Source organism: Pleuronectes platessa, chromosome 2, assembly GCF_947347685.1.
Source record: "Pleuronectes platessa chromosome 2, fPlePla1.1, whole genome shotgun sequence".
Classification (NCBI taxonomy): Eukaryota; Metazoa; Chordata; class Actinopteri; order Pleuronectiformes; family Pleuronectidae; genus Pleuronectes; species Pleuronectes platessa.
The window spans coordinates 13,365,823-13,391,913 of NC_070627.1; the positions used below are offsets into that span (position 1 = coordinate 13,365,823).

The window sequence follows — 26,091 nt, forward strand, 5'->3', positions numbered from 1 at the left end:
TTTTTTTGTCAATGTCTAAAAACATGGATTCACAGCACTCTAAGGACAAGATAAGAACAGCCTCATGTTTTGTGTATCACTATTGCTTCACAACCACCCATTTGACAACAAGACTCTGTAGGACAAGGCACAGTGCATTTCATCACATCTACCTGTAAACCAAAGATATCACAGCATATTCAATCTATACAAAAAAGGCTTTTACATTTCATACATACTGCTCGCTGATGGAACATCATTTAGCTTTCACAGTTAGGAGTTGCCCCTGGCCAGTCAGTCAGCCCGACCCCCTTACAGAGTTATCTCTCCGCAGCTTGTTGGATGCTCGGTCACGGCCCTGTTTGATGAAGGGATGACTGATGGCGGGATGCTCTCTCGTGTTTAGAGAGGAAACCTTTCTCACAAAGAGGACGTCGTCGAGTCCACCACCTCGCGCCCGTTACAAACGGCTGGCACGTAGTTAGAGGCTGATCCTGGGGGAATGGAAATAGCAGTGTCAGCCTGGAGAGAGTTCTTCCACTTGGGTTTGGAAACAGAACTGTAAACCAGAGATAAGGGCTACGAGCAAAATCAATGGTCACTCATTGGCTTTGAAGGTCTATGCTGAGTAAGGTGTTTGTCTTACATGGAGATTAACTAAGTTCATCTTCTCAAATACTATAATCTAGTTAATTGTTTGGAATAAGACATTTTTAATTTACTCTACACAACTGCAAAACATTGAAAGGGAAATATTTTCAGTCAACGATATTAATTTGGAAGCTGAGTTACAAGTTACTTTGCTGATTAAACCACAGAATCTAGTTTTATACAAAATGACATTGTTGAAGATTAAAATACGCAGTAATGAATGTGCCAATAACAATGATCCAGTATAATATATAACAATACAACAACCACAGGAACATATTTTCACACAGCAAATATAATGATAAAGAATATTTTGCTGAAAAGATTTTGGACATTCGTTCAAGTATCATTTTGAGTGCAGAACTGTAACTGCAGTATTTATATAATGAGCTCATCTAGCTCTGATATAAAGAATTGCCACACTGAGTACACTGTGTCAACCTATGTGTGTTTATTCAAACAGATCATGAATTATTTGTCAGTTTCTTAATGAGCTATAGATAAAACTTGCTCTCCTCTCGCATGAAAAGAAGCATAATGACTGGATTTTAATTGCTTGGCCAGGGTGATGCAAAACCAGAGAAACAAGCAGAAACAAAAACTTTCAATATTGTCAAGTTTCCTTTTTCACGTTTCATTGCCTGTATTTATGTTCAATTATTTGAAAAACAAAAAAACTCAGACATCTGCAGCATGTGGCAATACTGTTCAGCTCCAACTTTTGGTTGTGTTTTTTTACAGAGTTCATCATATTTCAAGTGGTTGCAATTCTCCTGTTGATTGCACGGATATGACATATTTCATATTGGTTTTTGAAACCTAAACTGCTGCTGGGTATCAGTTTGCAGCTGAATTTTTGAGAAAAATAACTTTTGACACATCACGAAGATTCCTATGGTCCAGGTCCCTTTTGCCCTCTTGCACCTATATCAAAGCAAACCCAACCGCACCGAACTGAAACCATAATCAACCGTTCTCGGGGGGGGCCGGCTCTCATCTGGGGGGCCCCAGGCCATTACCTTCGGCCTACCCTGTTGCACTACAACTGCAAAGCTGGGGCTTGTGGCTACCTTTAGAGTAGCTGGAGCTGGGGGCCGAGGCAGAGGCGGACACTGTGGCGCTGAAGCGGTTGGCTGTGGCTCTCAGTGTGGTCACATTTTTCTGCGGCTGGAACAGGATGATGTGGATCTTGGGGGTGAAGAGGCAGCCGAGAACCACGGACCCACTCAGACTGACGGAGATGCACATGGTGGTGGTCTGCACCTGGGAGGGGAGACGAGTGGGTGAGGATAAATGTGTCAGTCTGAACTCGGACTGTTGTCTTATCTCTTCAAAGGAGTTAATAAAGTTTCTTCAAAGGCCTCGTTCGCCCCGCTCCACCCACACAAACACACCTGTTGCTCGGCTGGAGCCTTGTTTTTATCAAACCAGTTCACACACAGCTCTCTGCTGCTCTGGTGACTCCCACATCTGGAGAGGTTTAGGATTTTGTACATAAATCTACAGCAACTATTTTGTGAGAGATAAATCATTGAAATAATTCTCTTCCTAGAAGTTTTCACAAACTGCAGCTTCTCATTAGTGAAACAATGTCTTTGAGTTTTGCATCGTTAGTTGAACAATATGAAAAAGACAGTTTGAGCTTAAGGAAAATGCAAAAGACATTTTTCAAACCCAGAAGAATACTCCTACTCCTCCTTCCTTCTTTCCCGACTACGTTTGGGAGTCACGAACTTCAAGTTCACCCACAATGCATGAACGAAAAATCAACAGTATTTTGTTGGTACATTTTTTAACTTCAACTTTGTTTTGGTTTCTTCATTCTGGTCAAATGTCATTGCAGATATTGTTTTTGTTCTAGTTCAGTTTTGTAATCATGAATGTGAATAATTCTGATGTGACTTTGGTTGAAGAGCAGCAGAAACTCACTGTGAAACAACATAGACCTATTCATTTAACTTTTAGAGTTTATTTATGGAGTCTATTTAATAACAAACAATGGATTATTTATAAATGCATAAGTGACCAACTTGCATTTGCATTTTTTTGAAAAGCAAGTCCCAAATGCAACTGCTCCTGTTCTGCCTGCTATTTGTTGCTATGCAGATAATGTCACAATGAGTTTTCTCACTGCCGGCTGCAGCTGAATGAGCGTGAACCAAATCAACCAAAACAATGAGCTGAAAGATGCAACAACATCAGAGTTGCATGAAGATTATCTTTCAGTTCATCATTAATAGACACAACTTCCCTTTAGTCTTTAGTTCTATTTATACAAACATAGATTTTTCCACGTGAATAATGCAGTCGCACCACAGAACATCGTCATTATTATAACATTATCGACCGCATTTCCTTTTTCAATTATGTGTGTTAGCTATTCTAATTGTGTATTGTGAGCATGAATATGAGAATGTGAAGAAGAAGAAGAATGTGGGGGTAAGCACAGCTGGTAGTCCTGGATAGTCCGGGTCTTGTTAGTCACATTTCAGCTGCTAATGTGAGCTGACTGCTGGGGTCATCTTCCTCCTCCCACCCCACTGGTTACCCCTGCAGTCCAGCAACTTCTATTTGCAGAACCACAGCATGAAGTGTAATCCCTCCTAAACATACATCACTACGGCAGCAGTGCAGAAATATGAGAAGAGCTCACACATTTTAACTTCAAACAGAAGTAATGAAAACACCAGCAGGACTGCGGCTAATATGACTTCAATTGTCTTCTGTCTGCAGCTCCTTATCTCTTTCCGCTGCAAAATGTCTTTCTAGCAGCCATTTCCATTTAACAGCTTGTTACACAAATAATTATTAAGCACTAATCGGACATGCTGTGGCACTGGAGCCTACTGTGTTCTTGCTCTAACACTGACGGCAAAGAGAATGAGGATACACTTTCAAACTTATTTAATGCCTTAGTTAGTGCCTTTTTCCATTACATTTCTATGATTTGTTTTATTATTAATTTGATATCACTTAAGCCTTTAAACAGATATTTGCCTTCTGACTTGAACAAATGGCATTTTAGCATTCACGTCACACACTATTTTAATTTACCGCAGCTACTCTTTGAGATTATATTTAACAGTAAAAGTAGGAGTGAGTTATTAAACAGTGTATAGTGTGATATCAGAGGAATTTACTCGATAATATTTACTTTATAGTAATAAAAAGAATTAGGATGTAACGTCATTAACCCTTTTTCTTTCTGAACACGTCTGTGTCCATGAATTCACTCGGCCACAAAGCTGGTCCCTCATTAGAGTAAGTCTGTGCTATCTAGCACTAATTTGAAACATGGCAACTGAGCCCACTCCCATTATAACTGGTGTCCAACAGAACCAAACTATCAAGGTGTCTGTTGCGCTGCCAAACCTCTCGTTCTCTCCTGCATCAGGATCGATATCCAGAAATCTTCAGCCGCATTCATCCTTTTCTGAGCTCTCATATAATTCGGACTCAGAAAAGGTAGGGGCATTTTTTGGTTCGTGGTCTGGGTCCCAGGAAGGCTATTCGCAGCAGACGTGAAAAAGCCTGAGGTACCCCATGATGATATGAAGCTCGTATGAACCTAGACCACAAACCCCCCCATCTGTTCCCACAACAAAGGCCTCGTTGCACACCCTGGTCGAATGCTGTGGCAGTAGCCCTGAGTTTGCCCAAGGCACCGGCACTCATAACTTACATGGTCTGTCAGCTCCATGCCGGATGTTTAGTCTTATTTTCTCATACTTTGCGCTGCACGGACAAACAAATTCATTCATCCTTGCAGCTATACATATATTAAATTTGTTTTTCCTGCTGCAGCTTCACAAACGAGTCTGGTAACAGTTCTGTATATTCATCCCATTAATTCGTTGTCATTAGTGTGAAACAGGTTACATTTCGCCTTTACCCATTCGTGTAACGACCACAAGCTGTAAGACTTTATCCCCTTGTGGCGGCAGTGATGTCATATTTCATCTGACTTTTAGAGGAGCAGAGCCAACTAACAAGCCGGCGCTCAGCCTCCTTGCTCACAGTTATTTTTTACTACAGGTCCTGATATTGTATGGTTTGAATGGTTAAGGTTTTTAAAAATTTGATTTTCTAAAACATTTAGTAATGCAGTAATTCAGTGAATCAGCTTGACACTCATTATTTTCATCTGTATTTTGAGTCCTTGTCCGTCCCCGAATCTTTGTTCTCGTCTTGAAAGATCCTTCATGCCACATGAAAGGAAAGCTCCTTCTTTCATGAGTCTGGGTGACAGTGATCAAATGGAATGTGAAAGTGACACCTTTTTCTTTTACACGCAAGGGAAAGTAATTTATAAACCTTGTTTACATTATGCCACAGCACTGGGCTTGTGCAGTTTCTAGAAATATTAATTATAAATACTCGACTGACTTCAGAAGAAACAATTTCAGACATAGTTACCCTGTAGTCGCTGGCAGTGACATAGAAGATGGGCTGAAACGCCAGCCAGATGATGCAGGTGGTGTACATGGTGAACCCTATGAACTTGGCCTCATTGAAGTTTTCCGGGCATTTCCGTGTCTTGAAGGCGTAGACGGTGCAGAGGATGATGAGGATGCAGTTGTAGGTGAGGGACATGAGCATGCTGGAGTCCCTGCTGTTGCACTTGAGGGTGACCACGTCTCTCCTCTCAGGGCCCACCTCTTTCCGAACCCCTGGCACCTCCACCAGCAACCAGATGACGGCTACGAGCAGCTGGCAGGAGATAAGAACGCCGCAGATTGCTACCTGGGAGCCCGGGCTGATCAAGCGCGGACGCTGGGCTCCGTCCTTCACCCCACTGAAGATGCGAGCAATGCGGTTGGTTTTGGTTAGCAGGGCGGAGTAACACACTGCGAACGAGGTGCCCAGGCCGAGTCGACGTAAAGTGCAAACCGCAGTAGAAGGTTTGGCGATATAGATGAAGGTCATGCTGTAGCACATCAACACTCCCAGCAGCAGGATATAGGAGAGTTCACGTCCGCTTGCCTTAACCACGGGTGTGTCATTGTGCTTGAAGAACAGGACGACTACTGACAGAGTGCACAGTATACCAAGGCAGGAGATGGAAACAGGCCCAATGGCCCAGGCATCCTCCCAGCGGATGTACTCCTCGGGCAGATAGTAGCAGCCAGTCAAGTTACCCAGAGGCCACTGGCCGGAGCTGCAGTCAGCACAGGTGAACTCATCCTGCAGGTACTGGTAGGGCTGACAGGAGATGCAGATCCAGCAGCACACATCTCCGGGCTGCATGCTCTTTATTTCATTCTTCTTGCAGGGGTCGCTGCACTGGGAGGTGGGCGGTACGAGACCACGCCAGGGCACCATGGTGGTGTTCAGGGTCAGGTTATGGTCCCAGTAGCCAACCTTCCGGTAGGTGAACTTACCCTCCTCCTTGTGGTAATGAAAGATGTTGTAGCGGCTGATGCTGTCACCGACCAGGTTGAAGCGCACCATGTTCTCTGTGTCTACAGGTCTGAACGGAGCTGACAGGAGGCAAAAACACAGCAACATTAACATTCTCAAGTATTACAGCTATAACCTCTACAAGGAAATCAATATATACAATATATACCGTATAAAAGGCATATAATAATCTAAATGAGTTATGTGAGTTAGTGTAAATCAGTAAAATCTCTCAGGTTCTTACTATTTCAGATCAACTAAATGTGGATATTCATTTATCAACATATTATGGATATAGTTCTGACCAATCCCCCTGGATCCTCATTGAATATATTTTCCTAATTGAATAATTACAAACTCCTTTTTCAATGTACGAGGCATTTGAAGTCTTAATCCAGTTTCATGCTCATTTGTAACCTACATTTGCTCTGCATTTAATCTACTTAATTTAATTGAATCCCATTTAGCTATTTAAAGATCATTTAACATGACAAATGGCAGAGAGAGAACAGGCATGTACTTCTGTTTCCTTTAGTTCTTGTTCCTACCTTCAAACTTGGTCTTCAGGATGAATTCCTTGTAGAACCTTTTGCCGTTACCTGGTTTCATGGCGTCACAGACCTTGGATGTGTTGGAGCATACAGCTTGCCTCATGTTGTGCAGAGCATAGGCCATGGCATAGACCGCGTTTACCACAAACATGATCTTGGACTCCTGCTCAAAATTTCCGTCTCGCAGGCTGCGTTCACTGCAGCCGTGCTCCTTGAGGCTGCAGCCAAAGTGGTGCTCCCAGAACTCTTTAAACCACGGGTTCCTTGTGTTGGTGTACGGGTTCAGCTTGGTGAAGTAGTCCTCAAACTCCCTGATTGTGTAGGAGGCCAGTTCAATGGTGAAAGCACCATCTGCTGCGCTCTCGCTGCCCCTCACCACACTCTCCTGTGCCCCCCATCCATCACTGGCCACCCAGGTGAAGGTGACATTCATGCGAGTGGCAGCCACCAGCAGCTCACGAGCGTCTTCACTGCGGGTGAACAGGATGACTACTTTGGCGTTGGACTTTTGCTGCAGGGAGCGGATCACATTGTCATAGCCCTGGCGGTTCATGGAGCGACTCACCTTGGCCGAAGTGGCGATGCAGATCTGCCGAGTGCGGGCCTCCTGCTGGAAGGCATCAATGCCAGTCTCACCGTAGTCACCCTCTGAGGCTACGGTTGAGACGTAGGTCCAGTTGAAGTAACGCAGGATCTCAACCATGGCTTTGGCCTGGTAAAAATCAGGGGGGACGGTGCGGGCGAAGTAGTCGTAACGGGATTTGTCACTGAGCTTTGCGCTGGTGGAAGCATAGCTGATCTGTGGGATCTGGAACAGCCGCAGAAGGTTCGCGACCTGGGGAACAAGAGGGAGACGTAGGTTTAATCTCATACTTCGAAAGATTTAGTAAATACTTTAAAATATCTCTGAAGACATGGTTTGACATCTGTTCTGTTTACATGAATGACCTGAGAATTATTTAAATAATTGTGTTTGTGAAGATTCTTGCACTTTCAAAATAAGTTAAATTAGGACAATATACAGTATCTGTGTAAGGTGTTGTTCCATGAATAGTTTCAGAGCCTCTTCTACTGAAGGGATGAAACATCAATCCTGTGAAACCTTTTTGCTTATTTGGTGTTCTGACGATGGCCCAGGAGCGTGCTGTCAAATGCCTTGGTCCAAAAGGTTAGAACAAATGATTCACATGCTATTGATGCTCATCAAACCAGCTAGCGACCCCTCGTGCCCTCTGGATTGGGGGCAAACTCATCCCAGAAAAGACCGCTTCCGTCAAGATAGAAATGTTCCACCTCAGGAAAGAGGGGATCACTCAGATCAACCTTATTGATTTACAGTGACCCAAACCATGATAGCAAAAAGCCCCCCACAGATCCCCTCATTGTAGGGGGGGGGGGTCAGGCAATGTGGTCGTATCATTCTCTAAGTGTATGCAACTCTTGTCCAGAAGGGACAGCCTGCACACTGCAAGACAGGGGCGGACTGTGTGAGGGTGTAACACGTAGCCAAACCTTAACTCTGGATGTTGTACATAGTTTAACACTTATCTTAAATATATGCAGTTTATATTATCATTTACTATCCCTGTATGCTGTTTCCCCTAATGAGTGCTATGTTTTAACCCCAACATAAGTCCCAACCCTGTTTCCTACCTCTAACCAGATAGCACATACAAACTATTGGGTAAAATGTTTGTAATTGGCATTCAAACAGGCCAAAGGTATACATCAGGTGTCAGTGCTTTGTGGAAGGCGATACTTGTAGTATTTGAGTTTTTATGAATTTCAATCTGTAATGTCCTAAAACCGTGATAAAAGTTTGTCAGTTTACTTTTTCAACAAAATACTGCATCTTTGAGTCGTTCCGCTTTTTTTTAACTTGTAGATATCCAGTTGAAGTGGAGCTATTCAGGCGCACAGCTCCTGTCAGACGGGCTTCAGCTCTGTGACAGAGCCTGGCAGCGGAAACAGCAACAAATTCAATGTTCCTCTATCGCAACCTGTTTACTTTGTCAGGGATCCACATCAGCAGCAGCAGCCGCAGCAGCAGAAGCCAGAGCTGCAATCCCCCTCACAGATAATGTCAGATAACAACAGCAACAATGGCACAGAGAGTGAGAATTTTATCAGGGCATTTTGCTGTTTTCTCACGTTAAGGCCATTCAGTCAAGTCGCTGGAGTCTCAAGGCGGATTCTTCCACAAGTTACGACGCCCACATATGCAGACAAATATATCGATTGGCTTGCAGGGCTGATGGTTCGGGCCGAGTTCAACCTGGGGTGATCATTTCTGACTGAAAACTGTCCATGTTGGACGCATCATGAAATCACAGTGGCTATTCTCCCCACACAGTGAACTAAGACAGAGAGCTGGTGAAAAGTTGTCAGTTTGCAGGATTCCTCGTGAGATGCAGTGGTAATTATTGAATACCCATGAGCTTCAGTATGACTCCCTCCTTCCTCAGGCATCACTGTATGCCTGGAGGCTTTTCCAAACACTGGCATCCCAACGGATATAATTGGAACATTCCACTTTCACACTAAGCCTAAATTACAGTACAATTCTCCCTTATTACTCACTCATTACAACCCATTAGAACTTTTACAGAGAAAACGATCCTTCATGTCACATCACAAATTAGAGTTTCACATATTCCGTGTTTGTACTATACATTTCCTCAGCGGTGCCCGTCATGTAACTCAGCAGTCTTTTTTTAGCCTCACTAGCAGCGAGGCTGGAGGGATGGAAATGCTGGACAGCTGGATGGTTCACCACCATCAGCCTATTGGATGGACTGACATGATTTTTCTTTCTACAGACATTTACACAAATGATGGTGATTCCCCTCAGCCAGCACCAAAAACCAGTCAGAGTCATAAATAATATCAAAAATTACATCATCCATAGGATGTATCATGAGCAGATAGAGTAAATTACTACAGGGATTTTCTCCAAGTGGATAGAAAAGGCTCATGAGAATAATGTCATGATTCTACGTGGGGTAACGTCAGAAGATCGGCCTGTTCCTCATTAGGTTAACTTTAGTATACCACAAATCTTTTGCCACATTAACACAACATATCAGGAATTTGAAAAGCTTGTGCAAGAAAGAATCACACAGACTTGTAGGGAAATTGTTACTTTGCAGAAGAGCAAATATTTGGTCTTGTTCGACTGTAAGATGATCCTTAGGTATGTCTGCTTGTTATTCGAAGGGGTTTCCCAGTTTCTCAAGATCCAATCAGACACAGCTCAACATGATTCTAATACTCTTAACATGAAAGACAGCACAGCCGCTCTGATCATGGGAGTACAAACACATATTTTCATCGCTATGGGCAGTCCTCATATAAGTAAAAAATATCTAAACATATACACTACTATACCATTAGACGGATGGGGATGGAAATTAATGACATTAACCCTGAACTGCCAGTGGCCATGTGCTTAACCTCCGTTAGTTAAAACACCCCTAGGACAGGAGCACGCAGGCACACTACAAGCTCTTGAGGGGATGAATACAGTAAATATGATGTATTTAGACAAGCGCACTGCGGCCAACATTAGTCCTCTCCAGTGTTTCTCATGATATATATAGGGCAGAGGTCTCATCAAATTAATCACAGAGAGATGTGATGTCTGTTATTAATGCACAGGGAAGCCTGATTAGAGCCTCTGATTCATTCATGTTGCCCAGGATATATGTAGTTTTTGTATTCAGCAAGGTTAACCTGCCTGACTGACACTGAGTCAGCCGCTAACACTGGCATGTTAATAAGGTGGTTTCCTCTTGCAGGGTTTTCAGACAGCCGCTTGGTCTTCATCAATAGATTTGTGGAGCTGCCTGTCAGCGCAGCGTTCAGGACAGCACTGGAGTGTGTGACAGTAACCGTCTGTTCATCCTCATGTGGTGTTCCCCTCGCACTCTCTCCACCGACGAGTCAGTCGAGACAACACCCACAGCGCCGGCTCAGGAGAACCAGGCTGGAAATTTGATCTCAATGCATGAGGCTCGCATGAAACCTGCATTTTCATTTCTTCATTAAGTCCCGTCTCTGCACAGGTGCTTCGCTGATACTACTTTACTCGAGACTGACATTAAGTTTAATCTTAACCAGTACATACCTATAACTTTAGTCTCTACCCTCACCTGTCTCTTGTGAAAAAACATACTATTCTTTAGCTTGTGTCGACTACAGCAAAATAATGGAATTTAAAAACGAGATTCATTTCATAGTTAAAATCCAGGAGTCCCCAAATGTCACATAAAATAATACATCATAGAGGAATAGGTACCCCACAGCCTCGCTGTATGACGTGATCTGATTGGAGTAGGTTTTCATGCTGAAACTGAATGAGCCTATTTTTGGTGTGGCGACAAGTTAAAGAGACTTTAATATGCAAAGAATTGCCATAATTAGACGAATGACCTCATAAACATCACACTCTGCAGGTTAAATCTAATATATTATGGTGAATACATTAGCACATTGTATATTTTGTTGTTTTAGAAAATACATTTCAAAGCTACTTAAACCTAATCCAGTCACAGTATTTTGCTGTATTACAGGCTGTAATAATGCTGTACAATGGAGTCAGTGCATTCATATGTTAGACAGAGACTAATAACGTACGTCATATTATGTCAAGACAAAGAGTCATAGAGGACTAGGCAAGAAGTATTTTTCTGGGAATACTGTCAAGTTTTTTGTGTCTCAACTATTCTGACAAATGGGTATCTACAAAGTGAATATAAAAATATTTTTTAATTTGTATTACTATTATATATTGTAATACATATATTTGAAACATTAAATCAATGTGTTTTAACAATTGGTTTGTAGAATAATAAATACACAACAAGGTTTGCGGGCAGATTCAACTTTAAAGATCATTAGATCATCACCTTAATGCTCATGAATCAAATTCTACTGTAGCCTATAGTTTGTGGTAGAGGTTTGATAAGATGTGTATAAGATGCATCCTGTGCATAGGCATTATGGGATTTCTAGCCAGTGTCCTTTACCAGAACAGATGCATGGATGAAAGACAGGAGACAGCTGGAACGTGGGCATGGTCTCTTACTCATGTGTCTGTCATGATTTTTCTTTACATGGAAAGTCCATTTGTATTTCCCCAGGGTCCCTGTGAAGCTGAGGCCTATAGCAGATAGAGTAGATGACACGAAGAATGAACCTCAGTGCAGCGGTTTAGCCGTTCACCAGTGAAGCACCAGAAACACAATGGGGAATATATACAGTGCAGATGGCTGCTGGGTTTAATATAATGTATTCAAATGACAAAAATAAGACAAATAAACAGTAAAATCTACACTAAACTTACTATGGTGTGAACAGTTTTTTTTTTAGTACATCCAATATTGCACACATGTAATAATATGCAAGTAGGTTTGTGTTTATTGATCATATTCTTATTCTGGATGTTCTTTAAACAAACACACCAGTGGTTAAATTCTAAACAAAGCATTGTGTGTCAGAAATAACCCGATCTCTCACAGGCACAGATGTTGTCCAAACAGAAGCCAAACTGATCCGTGCCAAGCTTGGGTTCGGTCCAATTTTGGGAATAAGCTTGTTCCATTTGTGCAGATAAGAAATAACTTACATAAAAAGAAAATCACACAATAATGCAGCGAGGAGGGAAATAATAAACATCCTGATAAAGGGCGACCCAGGGTATTAAAAAATAATTCCAAATCAAAAAAAGTTTCTATCTTTCTACGTAAAGTGGCATCAGTTCAAATTAAGATCTCAGAATCATTTTGTTATGATTACATCATAGTAAAAATAATCCGATCATTTCAATGTAATTATTGTGATATAAGGCAGGAATGGAAGGCATTTCATATTTTCCGTTATTATCTCAGCCGAGGAGGTTATATTTGTGTTTGTCATATTGTAAATTAGCAGGATTATTTATAAACTACTGATGAACCATGAAACTTGGTGGAAGGATGTGGAATGGGTCTGGGAGGAGGGGGCGGATAGATTTATTTTCTCACTTTCTTTAACATTGTGCCATAGGGAGTTTTTCAACATAAGGATATCTCACAGAATTATTCATGGTTCTCGGTGAAAAAAACAAGACAGGTTTAAGGGACTGTTATTTATGTGTATGTTTGCAATTGGTGCACATCCAAATCGAAATCACGATCTAATTAATTTAAATGGGATTTCATAAGGAATGCACTTCTCTAGTCTTAACGTATGCAGCCATCTGAAGTTTGATGCAAACAAACATGTGAGGGGGAAACAGCATCAAGGATAAATGTGTCCCTATAGTGGATTGTGGAGAAATGGCTGAAACAGCACAGGAGCGGTGTGGTTTTCTATCAAACAAACACTATATTCTCTATGCATATCCACACTATCTCCCAGATAATTTAAGATAAACCCAAGAATATGAGCCCTGTGTTCTTTTCTCTCTCCAAATTGGAAACTGGCACAACTTTGCAGAGTTCTGCATCTCTGACACATTTGCTCTTTTGCATTTGTTATCTTTTTTCCACCTGATCTCTCGGCTCCAAGTTATTCTTGATATTTTCTTGTTTATATCCTCAGCCAGAGAAGAAAAAAAAATCATTGCAATAGTGGAGCAGCGCTTCTGATAGCCTGTGTCATTTTATTATACTACTTGATCAGCTACCCATCGGTTCCACAGATGTGTTTTTTTTTATTTATTAGAAGCAGCTTTGATTCTACAGAGGCTGAATTTCATATGTTAAAGCTATTCATTTTATATACAGCGTGTGATTGTTTCCTCAAATCATTTCCCAGTAATTGCACTGCTCACAGAACATGTGACTTCTGCTTGAATCTTTATCACGTTCAACATGTTTAAAATATTTAGCATGTATATAATACTTTGAACATTTGCATAGAAAAAGCTGTACGGTTCCAGCCTGATACATTAATTTCTCACTATGGTTCATCACCTCTATACTCTAGGATTATACAAAAACCACACAACCAGTTCCCATGAAATTTGGTGGAGGTGTGAGACATGACCAAGGGCAGAAGCCATGATGTGGATCCTGATCAGGGGGCAGATCCAGGATTTTTATTTCTCCTTTTTTAACATATAAAGATTTCTCAGAGAAGAATTTATGGATCTTGGGGGAAAGGATATTTATCTGTCTGTGCAATTTGGTGCAGATACAAATAAAACTCAGAAGCAAGTGAATAGAAATGTGGGGACTGTGACTGTGCCTTTTGAGGAGTGTTCTCTCCACTGAGTATCATAGAGTTTTATATTGGTCAACTAATTTACGACAACAAAAATAATTTGAAGGAAAGATAATGCAGAATAGATTACTTTGTCTAAGAATGAGGAAAATAATTTCAATGCTGAATAAAATGTTCGCTAACAATTGTCTCTGTTCTCTCAGTATTAAGTTTATATTATGGTCTTGTTTTTTAACAGGAAACATCCACTGTGACATGAAACACAATCTTTCCCTAACCTTATCCAAAATGATTTTGTTACACAGACCTGAGAACAGATGGGATTTAGGATGTCAACCCACACCAACCACCTCCTCGTTGCTTTGATGCAGTACACAGATCATGTAGAGCTTCGTTCATTCATTTAAAAAGATTTTATTCTAAACATAATCCGGGTTTTAAAATCTTGTTCTTATTATGACAAGATATTGGTAAAAACTGTTTTGTAAGGTTTAAGTATAACTTCTGGGACAAAGGTTGATACAGATACAGAAGATACTGGTACAGGGTGTTTTTCCTGTATTTTGGTCTGGTTTCAGTCTTTTGATTTGATCTCATGTGAAGTATTGTTTTGCGGAGGCATGGAGATTTATTTATATATTCTTTTTCTTTACAAGCAAACTCAGTGTGCCTCATGACTTCTGCATGTGCAGACTCCCACCCACCTAAGGAACACACATCCACACCTCAGACATAAAACACTCACACAAACACAAACACACAAACAAACAAACACGGATACTGAGAGAGAACAAAGGCCTACACAAATGATGAGTTGCTGAAAGCAGCAGATGATAACAGTTATGCTTAATGTAAGAACCTATACTGCATGCATACATGTCAGAGGGGGCATCAAGGCTAGAAAAGCACTATAAAAATACAAACCATTTTATGAATGATCCACACTTACTATTAGTGTTTGCATAGCAGATAATGCAATGACATAAAGAAACCTGTGTTGATCCACTTACATGCATTATTAGGAGCCATTCAAGGTACCCAGGGGCCCCAGGCTCAATGGACCTAGGAGGCCCCTGCATCGAACCGAAACAAACCCCTGGCAGAAAGTTGTGACTGTTGGTTGTCTTAGTTGTTGCAGTTTCCTGCACATAGGCGATGACAACATTTAAGTGGCTCTTACAAAATAGTTGTTGCTGTAGACATAGGAAATCAGATGTTCTCAGGGGCCCCTTCATAGCTCTGGGGCCACAAGCGATAACCTGCTAGGACTAATCTGACAAAAAGCCCCTGTGCAAAGATGCAGCTCTTCAAAATTAAACTGGAACCTTTTCCACCAGAAAAACCACACTCACCAGAACATAAACGTTTGGAGATACTTTTAAGTACAGAGACACATTAGAGAAAAATTGTACTCTTTATTATCGGCTTTGAACTTAACCTCTAGCCTGTAGTGCTCTTGAAATAAACTCAATCAGTCCAGTAAGTTTAACTGTTGTTGAGTCTAGAGAGCAGCGTTTCTGTTGCACAATTTTGAGCAGCATCCTAAAAAACAGCCAGAGATTTCTGAGCAAAGACTGATCATATATTCCTGTCATAGCGTGTGAAAAAACACAACAGCTCTCAGACAGACGAGCGGAGGAGAAGTGCGTCTGGAAATCAATATCAACGCAATACTGACCGTGTGGGTCCTGACGTTACCCAGCCTTCTAGTCGGTACAGCGTTTCCCTCACTGTGAATGACATTCCGCTGTGCTAATTAGGGAGCCAAGCTATGTTCTGCGAATGTGCTAAAATTTACAGTTCAGAAATAACAGTTTCACAGCGAGGAGGAGGAAGAGGAGGAGGAGGAGGAGGAGGAGGAGGAGGAGGAGGAGGAGGGGAGAGTTGAGGGGAGTTCAGCTTTATTATCACATGATAAGCAGGAACCTTGTGAAGTTAACACCAAAGCAGGTTTTTCCTCTTCTTTCACCCATTGCACTCCGCGAAGACGGAAACACAATAAAGACGGAGCCCTCCTCACTTCCTCTGCAGACTTCACAAACCAGCGCAAACCCAAAATATTAAAGATCAATATACAATATTGCAGAAGAACAGATATAACCTCTCACGACCTCAAATTTATGAGGACCTTCCCAGCTGAGCGGTGGAGGCAGGACCGAGTTTGTCTAATGGTCTTGAAGGATTCAGTGGGATTTTATTTTTGAAGTACAAGTTTGAGTATATGAACCTTTTAGGAGACTTCTCAGTAGCCGTCATTTGAAATGAAAAACAGTGAATGACATTCGGCTGTTCTAATTAGGGAGCCAGGCTATGTTCTGTGAATGTGCTAAAATTTACAGTTCAGAAATAACAGTTACACAGCGAGGAGGAGGAGGAGGAAGAGGAGGAGGAGGAGGAGGAGGAGGAGGAGGAGGAGGAGGAGGAGGGGAGAGTTGAGGGGAGTTCAGCTTTATTATCACATGATAAACGGGAACCTTTTGAAGTAAACCACCAAAGCAGGTTTTTTCTCTTCTTTCACCCGATGCACTCCATGAAGACGGAAACACAATAAAGACAGAGACCTCCTCACTTCCTCTGCAGACTTCACAAACCAGCGCAAACCCCAAATATTAAAGATCAATATATAATATGGCAGAAGAACATATATAACCTCTCACGACCTCAAATTTATGAGGACCTTCCCAGCTGAGCGGTGGAGGCAGGACCGAGTTTGTCTAATGGTCTTGAAGGATTCAGTGGGATTTTATTTTTGAAGTACAAGTTGAGTATATGAACCTTTTAGGAGACTTCTCAGCAGCCGTTATTTGAAATGAAAAACTGTTAGAGTATCTCATATTATATGTTTCATTTACAGAAGGTAGTTTCCTGAACAAGAATCTCAGTTTTGTATTGCTGCAATAATACTTTTTTTCTTTTTCTGTGTGTATGTGTGTGTTCAATTATTCAATTTTAGGATGCACAGTACGAATGTGTATTTGTGCTGGAAAAGTTGTGATTATGCCTCGGAGTACCTATCATGATGTGTGGCTGTGGCAGTGTAGAGACTTGTACATTTGAAAATACAGGAAAACACAGATTGTCTTTAAATGTTACTTGTGCTGACAGTGTGGGCCTATCTGAGAGTTGTTTCTCTACAATGCCCATTTAAATTCGTAGCTGTGAAATGCGTGGGCTGTTAGGAATGAGTCATGACTCTTAGTTTGCTCTAGGTTCTGTACAGGTAACTTCCGAGAAGGCATTTAAGACTATTTTCCAACAATTAAACTGTGAGAAGACAGAACAAGGACGAAAAACATGTACAAGGATGAGTAAGATAGTGATGAAAAGCCTCATGAACACTGCTCGGCTAATTATGAGAGAATCCTTTTTAGGGCTGAGAAGCAACTGGCTTGTCTCCAGTTATCTTTCCCACATCTTGTCCTTGGACCCAGTCACACGCAGCGTCAGCCTCCACACGCAGGTGGACACATCGTCGCCAGCCAACAGAGATGCACCCCAGAGATGGGAAAAGCAGCTCCTCTCAAACTGCCCTGGGACCAACGCTGACACAGTTTTATAACACTGAGTGTTTCTCTGGGATTGAAAAGGGCTGTTTAAACCAATGACCTCTCAAAGACAAAAAATAAAGAATCCCACCATGGGCTGCTCACCGCTCTCACAGCTCCATTCACTAACGTGCCCAGTAACTGGACGTGCCTACAATGAGACGCTTGAGGATAATGACAGTAGAGGTATGTATTTAAATTCATGCAAAAACTCTCAAAAGACTTTCCTTTTGAATCGCTGTGACTGTGTGGTCGCTGTAGACTCTTTCACACAGACAGCCCTTTTCATGCATCTTGAAAAAAACATGCTGTTCTTTTGTCAAAGCATCCTCAACATTACAGGAGAGGACCCTCGATATTCTCCACCTCTTTCCGAGAGAGGGAGGCCTGCGTTTAATGAGGGCTTTTAATGATTCCAGCATGGAGAGGTGGTTGTGCTCTGTGCAGTGCCACTCACCATTCAGCTTCAACCAGCTGACATGGAGCATTCACCACTGCAGACTCCTTGCAAGAATTTATCTAAGGTTGGATTGTATCCTGGTGTTTCCGCACAAACTAACAAAGGTATCCCAGAGTGCACCAGCACTCAACCTATTCAAAGAATAAGTGGTTCCCATATATTACTTTAAGTGTCTAGAAATTTGAGCACAAATGAAATACCAATTCATTTTATATTCTCCCAAAGGGAACGCTTTGAGAATTACTAATGCATTTGGTTAGCAGGAGCCACCTTTGTCAATCTTTGTCAAATGTGAGATGTCGGTGGAGGTTATAAAACTGTAAGAAGAATTTGTAGATTCAAAAACACTGTGATGGAAGAGGAAGATTGTTTTATAAAGGTCAGAATCCCTCCTTACATGCATGAGAAGTTTTATAGTGTAATGGGCCTAATAGGCTTTGGCTTCAGCCAATATGCATCTGTTGTGTTTTTAACTTTTGTCTTGTGTTGTTTTCTATTTGGTCCTGTTGCAACTTTTTCAATCATATACCAGGATGGGGTTTATAATGTTTTATGTATGGACTAAAATACATAGTTTATCTTACACTGTTTTATATATAGAGACTAAAAAACATAGTTTATCTTATATTGTGTAATATATATATGGACTAAAATGCACAATTCATCTTATATTGCATTATACATGGGGTCAAATAAATTTTTTCTATTATTATTTTATTATTTGAACAATCCAAGTTTATCAACCCCTCAGCGTGATGTTACAATTGGGGGAAATAAGTTAGAGGGCAGGGTGAGCGACCTTATCAGCCAATCACAACAATAGTTTTATTAGAGGTGTGTGTCAGGTTTTTGAAACAAAACACATTGAAAAATAAAACAACTTGGGGAAAGAAATGCCACCATTGTTATATATATATAACATATATTCTGTCAAGTATATATATTTGACAGAACATCAGCTCCTATTTCGGCATAATCCAACATTTTATTTGATAATATGTTTAGTATGGAAAACGATATCATTAGACTGTTCTGAAAGTACGTTTAGTCTCTGACTAAACCAAGCATAAGGTACAGTTACTCACTTCATGACTAATAATGAATTTATTTGATAAATAAAATCAATTAATCCAAGTTAACTCTGTGTGTGTGTGTGTGTGTGTGTAGTTTATAGAAAGTGTAGCCAAATTATGCCCACACACTTTCTCTGACTAACACCCAGTGCATTATGGTAAGTATGGTGTGTGAAGGCAATCAGAATTAATTATGCTCATCGCCTGTGGGAACATTTCATATGTGTGTGAAAGGTCAGTTTTCTCTGCAAGGTGGAAATGAAGTAGCTCATTGACGTCTCTGTGAATGTTGATGTTTCAAATGGTTTGTTCCTTCTCCGGCTCAGTAAAAGTGGAGTCAAGGCATTTTTGGTTGTCATCTGGAGTTGTAAATGTGTGTGTGTGTGTGTGTGTGTGTGTGTGTGTGTGTGTGTGTGTGTGTGTGTGTGTGTGTGTGTGTGTGTGTGTGTGTGTGTGTGTTTGTGTGCGTGTGCGTGTGTGTGTGTATGTGTGTATGTGTGTATGTGTGTGCGTGTTTGTGAGTCTGAGTGCTGATTAGTAAAGTTTATCCATCTCTAAGCATATGAATGCATGAATGAATAATGATTGATTTAGTAAATTAGTTATATTTAGTTCTTAAATAAATAAGTTCTTCAAGTTGCTAAAAAGTAGCAAAATCCTTGAAATATGCGTGAAAATACTGCTTTGAGGGAATAAATACACAATTAAAACATAATGAATTTGGTTTTGCAGAGGGTGGGAGAGTATAGAGTTAAAACATTACTAAAACCAAGAGATCCCAACTACAGTATATTACTAGACAAAAGTGTGTTTTCAGTCTTGGTCAGTTTATCAAAATTTGATTTTTGTCTTTGCCAATAGTGTTTACATCCATTGTTAACAATAATACTTATGTTAGACACATGCGGATTAGGTTATGGTGTGGTTAAGGTTGTGGTTATGGGTAAGGTATGGTTGGGGTAAGCAGCTTAAAGACTGCTAATGTTAGAGTATGATAGTAGACAATAGATCCACTCTTTGAGAGAAGTTATAATGTTCAGTTTTGGTTTAAATAGCTTTGAAGACACCATTTTCGGTTGTGAGGCTGTTGAAGTGTATCTTGTACGGAGGAGTTTTATTTTTTTGTCATTGATATGAATGTGGTTGACATAATAATAGAAGCAACTGTGAAGTGCAGTAATGTGCTAGAACAGCTCCACAGACTACAACCTCCCGAATTATCTGTTGAATCCACACTTCTGAAAATCAGTTTGGACAAAAACCAGAACAGAACCATTGAGGATTTGTTTTTGCAGCACTGCTACAGAGTAATATTAATGAACTCTGGGCTCCAGTATGAGAGTCAGATGCTCATCCACCACCCCAACTGCTACTTGCCTTTGCTTTCAACCTTGATTTGTAGAGAACATACGCATAAGAAAATATTCAGCAGTTATTATCCACTGAAAATGGGATTCTTAGATACACTGGACTGAAATATCTGTAAATCAATGGCAAAAATTGAATTCTGATGAGTATTTTGTCTTCATTATAAACTTCCAGTAAATGTAGATTATAATTTGGTAAATTTGCATTTTACAACACTTAATTGGAAAAATGCTGCATTGATTGCTGCATGTGTAGCTATTTAGTGTACATGCTCACAAATGCAACTACACACAAAACATGTGAGTTCAAATTAATTTAATCTACCTGAATGGAGACATCGCTGTAAGATCCTCCGATGACCCCGGAGATGGCGAGAGGAACCTCGTTCTGGATGGGCCTGGAGCCGTCTGGGCAGATGAAGCCTGGATCTTGCGCCTTGGTTAAGGAGGCCCTGACAAAATCTAGGGACTGCTCCAGAGCGTAAGTGTCCTTCGAGCAGGTGTCGAGAATGTGGGCCCCCAGCCGGAGTCCGGGAAGGATGTCATCACTGGAGTTAATCTCATCGAGTGCCAGCAGCATGGCCTCCAGTCTCTGGATTCCCCTCTCCTTGTTGATCTTACCGCAGTCCTCCATCCCATCACCTTTTTCGTGCACGGGGAACAAGCCTCCAATCACCAAGTCCCCGTCCATGATGATCTCGCGTTTGGCTGCGGGAGGTAATCTGGAGATGTTGGGCAGGACTCCTCGTATCAGCAGCTCCAGCAGGAGCATGTGGAGAGGCCAATAATTGGCAGAGTTGGCCAACGACCTGCGGCAGAGGACAAGCATGGCAGGTGCAGGTAGTGGGGTTCAGCTGGTTGAAGTGGCGAGGAGCAGAGGCTTACAGAGTCTGGAGGGAGATCACTTTCAAGTCGCCTCTCAGCGGATGAGGCATGTTTGATATTTCCTGGATGAATGAAAGGAGAAAAACGATTTTACCCGATTAATGAGACCTATCATTGTGAACTATCTACCTGCTGATGTTGAACAGCATCTTTGAGGCGATCCAGACTCAGCAGGGAAATAACACGATCATATTATTGACGACCGCTAAAATTGGTTTCATTGGTGCCATTATTCTGTCAGGTTTTTACCCACTGAGTTAATCAAAGGTATGAAACAGTCACATCAAGGTGAAGGTGACGGGCAGTTTTAATAAGTTCTCCTTAGTTTCATCATCAATTTTTTTATCATCTTACAAAGATGTTACGCATAAGTATCATCAAGGCTCTTTAAATCTGAGATACTATATTAGTCAGGAGGGTGAGTTATGCTTTAAAACAGATGTAGATATTATTTCCAGCGCACTCTGCTCTGAAAGATAAACACAGAGTTATCGCCAAAGAGTGACCACATCAAACATTCATGGATATTTAAGGCACCTCTCGAGTGAAACGTAATTTCCAAGCTTACAACCGGGATATCACCTAGATGGATTCATCAACAGCCTGATGTAGTATTTTAGATCAGCCTTCATAGGACCTTTCCCCTCGTTTCATCCGTGTTGCCCTTTTGATGCTTTGACTGCTCCTTGAACATCTCAGGCTATTCTTCAAATGTCCCTTCCAAAACATGCTTTTCTCCTTAGTTTCATCATCAATTTTTTTATCATCTTACAAAGATGTTACGCATAAGTATCATCAGGCTCTTTAAATCTGAGATACTATATTAGTCAGGAGGGTGAGTTATGCTTTAAAACTGATGTAGATATTATTTCCAGCGCACTCTGCTCTGAAAGATAAACACAGAGTTATCGCCAAAGAGTGACCACATGAAACATTCATGGATATTTAAGGCACCTCTCGAGTGAAACGTAATTTCCAAGCTTACAACCGGGATATCACCTAGATGGTGGATCTCCTCAATGGCTGGGGTTGCCATGGAAACATGGTGGGTAAAAAAAAAGGGTTGGACTGCAGGGAAGTGGGCAGACATGTATGCTAATAAATATTCCTATCGTGGCAAGGTTACAGATTTAGATCTCACCGGGAGTCGTCTGATCAGGGTGGTGGGTCGGTTCAGTCTCACAGAGAGGGAACCAATCCTGTCTCCGTCCAACACAAAGTCATTCATCACATTCATCACACATACAAACCAGTTCAGCAAACATGTTTATTTATCAGAGGCGATGGATCTTCCCAGGGTTATTATCGATGTACCGCAACCAACAGCAGCAGCGTGTTGCAACAGAAATTCCCCATGAATCTGTTTTAGTTGATTCTGCAAATCCCCTCCATCAACAAGCACTGGGAAGTTTGTTGCTGACTTTTCCTATTATGTCACACAGTTTTGTCACTGATTGCAAAACTTGTAGTCACTTCTAGACCCAAATATAAATTTAAGACATTTCATCCAACCTGGGTGTTTCCTGTTTTCGAAACTCAAAGAGTCAGAAGCCCCCCCCAACAGAGGGGTGCATAGGTGCAGGGTTAAAAAAAAAAAATAACACCAGCTTCTGCAGCTGCACCCAGACATGTTCATTTGCTGTGTTGTGTGGGTGTGAAAGCATGTTTTGGAAGGGACATTTGAAGAATAGCCTGAGATGTTCAAGGAGCAGTCAAAGCATCAAAAGGCCAACATGGAGGAAACGAGGGGACAGGTCCGATGAAGGCTGATCTAAAATACTACATCAGGCTGTTGATGAATCCATCAGCGGCAAAGAGGATTACACACGTTTTAAACGTGTGAAGTCACGATGTAAAATCCATCTGCTCTCTAAAGTATAGGTGCAGATGTTCACTCCTGAATCACATTTATCCTATCAATAGAGCCAAGGTGAGAAAGTAACTTGGAGAGTTCAACATGAAGTGTCTAATTGCTCCTCTGTGCTGTCTGTTAGAGCAGATGGGGGCTTTCCTAGGTGCTATGACTGGGTCACAGTGTGAATTAATGGGGAAATAAGGAACAGCCAATTAGGCGGGACTATGCAAAAGTTGGCCAAAGGGAGATTGGAGGTCCAGCAGAGACCCTCCAAACCCCCTTTAAGATGTGCAAATAAACGTGGACATGAAATACAGCCATCAAATACCACGTTACCCACCAATTATTGGAAACGCTGATTTATAGGCGGCGGCGGTCTAATCAGCGTGCAAGAGCGTTAAATCTCAGCTCTCTGCTCAGTTGTGAAGTGGCTTCTATCGGGCCCGGATCATATCATTAAAACTATCTTGATGTGGAAACGGCTGTCACACTCGCACACAGCAGCCAGGCGAATCGCACTCGCTCCCCAGCTGTCTTCGCACAATATTCCCTCTGAAAGGCGAGTTCAAAAAGAAACGGCAGTGTGCTTTACTCAGCTTTGAACCAGCAGCTAATGCATTACTACTCCCGCCCAGGCGCAAGAAAGGATTTCTCCATCATTAGCATAAAGATGCTTTGAGAGAACATTCCTTATTGTCCATATACAGCATATAGCTCGTGTGTATTGTATGACTCACAGCAGAGTAAGCAGTGACTGGCACATACGGTCTTATAACAAACAGCACATGTCTTGATGGAGAAATACAAAGATACACATGAGTGGAGAATGAGCTGAAGAGATGGTTTCTGAGTTCAATTAAGATCTGATGTGCTATTTAACACCATGATGATGGTCACATATCATTTCAATACCTGAAGCGTTTAGACTTTGCCATCACCTCTGATCGGCACATTTGCACTTGTGCTGGACACTCGAACGTACATGACATGACATCAAATTGGTATAATCCACAACACGTAAAGCATTATGCCCGATGAGTGATAAGAGCCTATAAACATAGCACTTGTCCCACAGGATTTACAGAAACTGTGACTAACACAGATGGGACAATCATTTACACCAGAGTGTTTTGTCATTATTCACTCGGCACATCAACAGATTCTCCCATGAAGCTGAAGAACTGAGCCATTCGGCCAGAAGACACACGCCAAATCAAAGTCTGGGGGCATATACATGATGACCTTTGGTTATCGTCACTCTAAAGTTAACCTAGCTGTTTAAAGCACGAGACCTTTCATTTCCTCTAATGACAAACAGGCGAAGAAGTAGCTGCAGCTGCCATAACGGCACTAATGATTCCCATCACTGCATCATCTCCAGCAGGGACACAGTTGATCCCTCCACCTGGACTTGTCAGCTGAAGGAATTAAGACGCCTCTGAGGTGGCGAGCAGCCCGCTGATTGTTTGACCGTACATCGAGTGCAGCATTTTATTAAAATAGCACAGACAGATCTCGTTGTCAGCCTGTTTGACTCCCCCAAAAACTTTAATCTGTGAATTTGACTGCGCTGATATTCCGCCTGGATCTGTATTCATCACAAGTCGAGACTGAGTGACAAAGTACGGCTATATGAGAATCAGAGAACCGATTGTCTCTTGGGCACCGTGGGTTGCACCATCCAATAATAACCTGATAATTACATTCATCACAGTCATGGATGTGTGACTCCTTTAACTTACACCTTTTACAGCTAATAGAAATCCCCCTGCTACATCACATCCTGTCTGATTCAGTGACAACCATGTGATGAGTGATAAGGGTGAGGTTGATTCAGTTTTGTGTTTTATATTATTTTGCACACTCAAAACAAAAACCCTTTCATGAACCTTACAAACTGAAATCAGCCCCATTACTTCCCAGAGCAGGGCACGTTGGATTATTTAGGGTACTCGCTGAAAACTAACGCTCTGATTGGTTTGAAAGGAGCCAGTAATAGGCTATGTTCGATTATGCAATGCTTTTTAATTGAGACTGGAGGAATCCAGAAGGACACAAGTTTGCTATATTCCTCCTGTATTTGTGCAAGTAGACAGTCACACTCAGGTGTTAGATCTTCCAATAAGAAAGTAGACCATTAGAAGTTCAGTTCAATTTTACTGGCGGTTATTGAAATGAGATGCCAGGTGATATCGTGAATAAACCGACATGTGGCTCTTATACGTGACCGTAATAACACATGTATTGTCAGTTAAGTTGAGGTTATGGGATGCACGATCAAATGAGGAGGATTTTGCTACAAATATTTTAAAACTGCAAACATCAGAAACATGCAGAGACAAAGTAATTTCAGAGTGGAGAGAAAAAGCACATTTTTAAAAATTTTACTAATAAATAGATGATCTCTCACCTGGTTGTAGCACTGGGTGTCTCTCGCCGGATATGACTGCAGGTCTCTTTTCCCAACGTGGAGAGCCTCATGTGACGAGCACGGTCCAGATGTTGTTCACTTTGAGCATGTTTGCCAGGATCTGTCCTTGGTTCTGAAGTGTTGCTCGCACTGGCACCGGACTGACAAACTCCTCCGCGTGTGCGCGCTCTCCAACTTGTGCCCGCAGCCGCCCTGATGTGCACAATACGACGGACACAGCCTGAACCGCCCGGGTGCTCATATGTGTCCAAAAGCATCGGCGGGAATGACGGTCCACGGATCCTCTGTTACTGTCAGCAGCGGCAGGAGGAGAGTGAAATCTAATATGAAATTATATCGGAAGATGTATTTGTTTATTTTTTTTGCATTGCATTCGTTGGCGCGTTTCGTCAGAAAGTTAATCGCCTTCAAAATAAGAGCTGAGGAGGAGACCTGATGTAGCGCATGGGGATCGGTGCGCACATGCGGCCGATCTGTGCCGCTCCGCAGCTAGGAGTGGGGCGCGTCGACGGCGTGCGCTGTGCTCTGCTCCCACCAACCTGACCGTGCTTCATGAGGTTTGCAACTTCCAGCTCCGAAATGGAAACTCAAGCAACAATGAGTCCTAATTTAACCAATGCAACGTCTCATCTCATTTTCGTCCGCTTATCCGGGGTCGGGTCGCGGGGGGAGCAGCTCAAGCAGGGGG

The 26,091-nt window shown here is 41.8% G+C and overlaps 1 protein-coding gene across 1 annotated transcript; it reads right to left on the reverse strand.

The window, feature by feature from the left end:
* Positions 1–29: 29 nt before the first annotated feature.
* grm2b (glutamate receptor, metabotropic 2b) lies at positions 30–21,173 on the reverse strand. The gene is made up of 5 exons (XM_053437706.1): positions 20,558–21,173; positions 6,579–7,416; positions 5,047–6,110; positions 1,701–1,893; positions 30–473 (listed from the first exon to the last, which is right to left on the reverse strand). Exons 1-5 carry the CDS (start codon positions 21,059–21,061, stop codon positions 400–402), a joined length of 2,673 nt encoding a protein of 890 aa, XP_053293681.1. The 5' UTR covers positions 21,062–21,173; the 3' UTR covers positions 30–399.
* Between the last annotated feature and the right edge of the window lie 4,918 nt (positions 21,174–26,091).

Coding starts and splice junctions, on each gene's coding strand:
- grm2b (XM_053437706.1), bottom strand. CDS start 21,061: ATGCTTGTCCTCTGCCGCAGGTCGTTGGCCAACTCTGCCAATTATTGG. Junction 7,417..20,557: donor ACAGCGATGTCTCCATTCAG/GTAGATTAAATT, acceptor CTTGTTCCCCAG/GTCGCGAACCTTCTGCGGCT. Junction 474..1,700: donor CAGCTCCAGCTACTCTAAAG/GTAGCCACAAGC, acceptor CCATTCCCCCAG/GATCAGCCTCTAACTACGTG.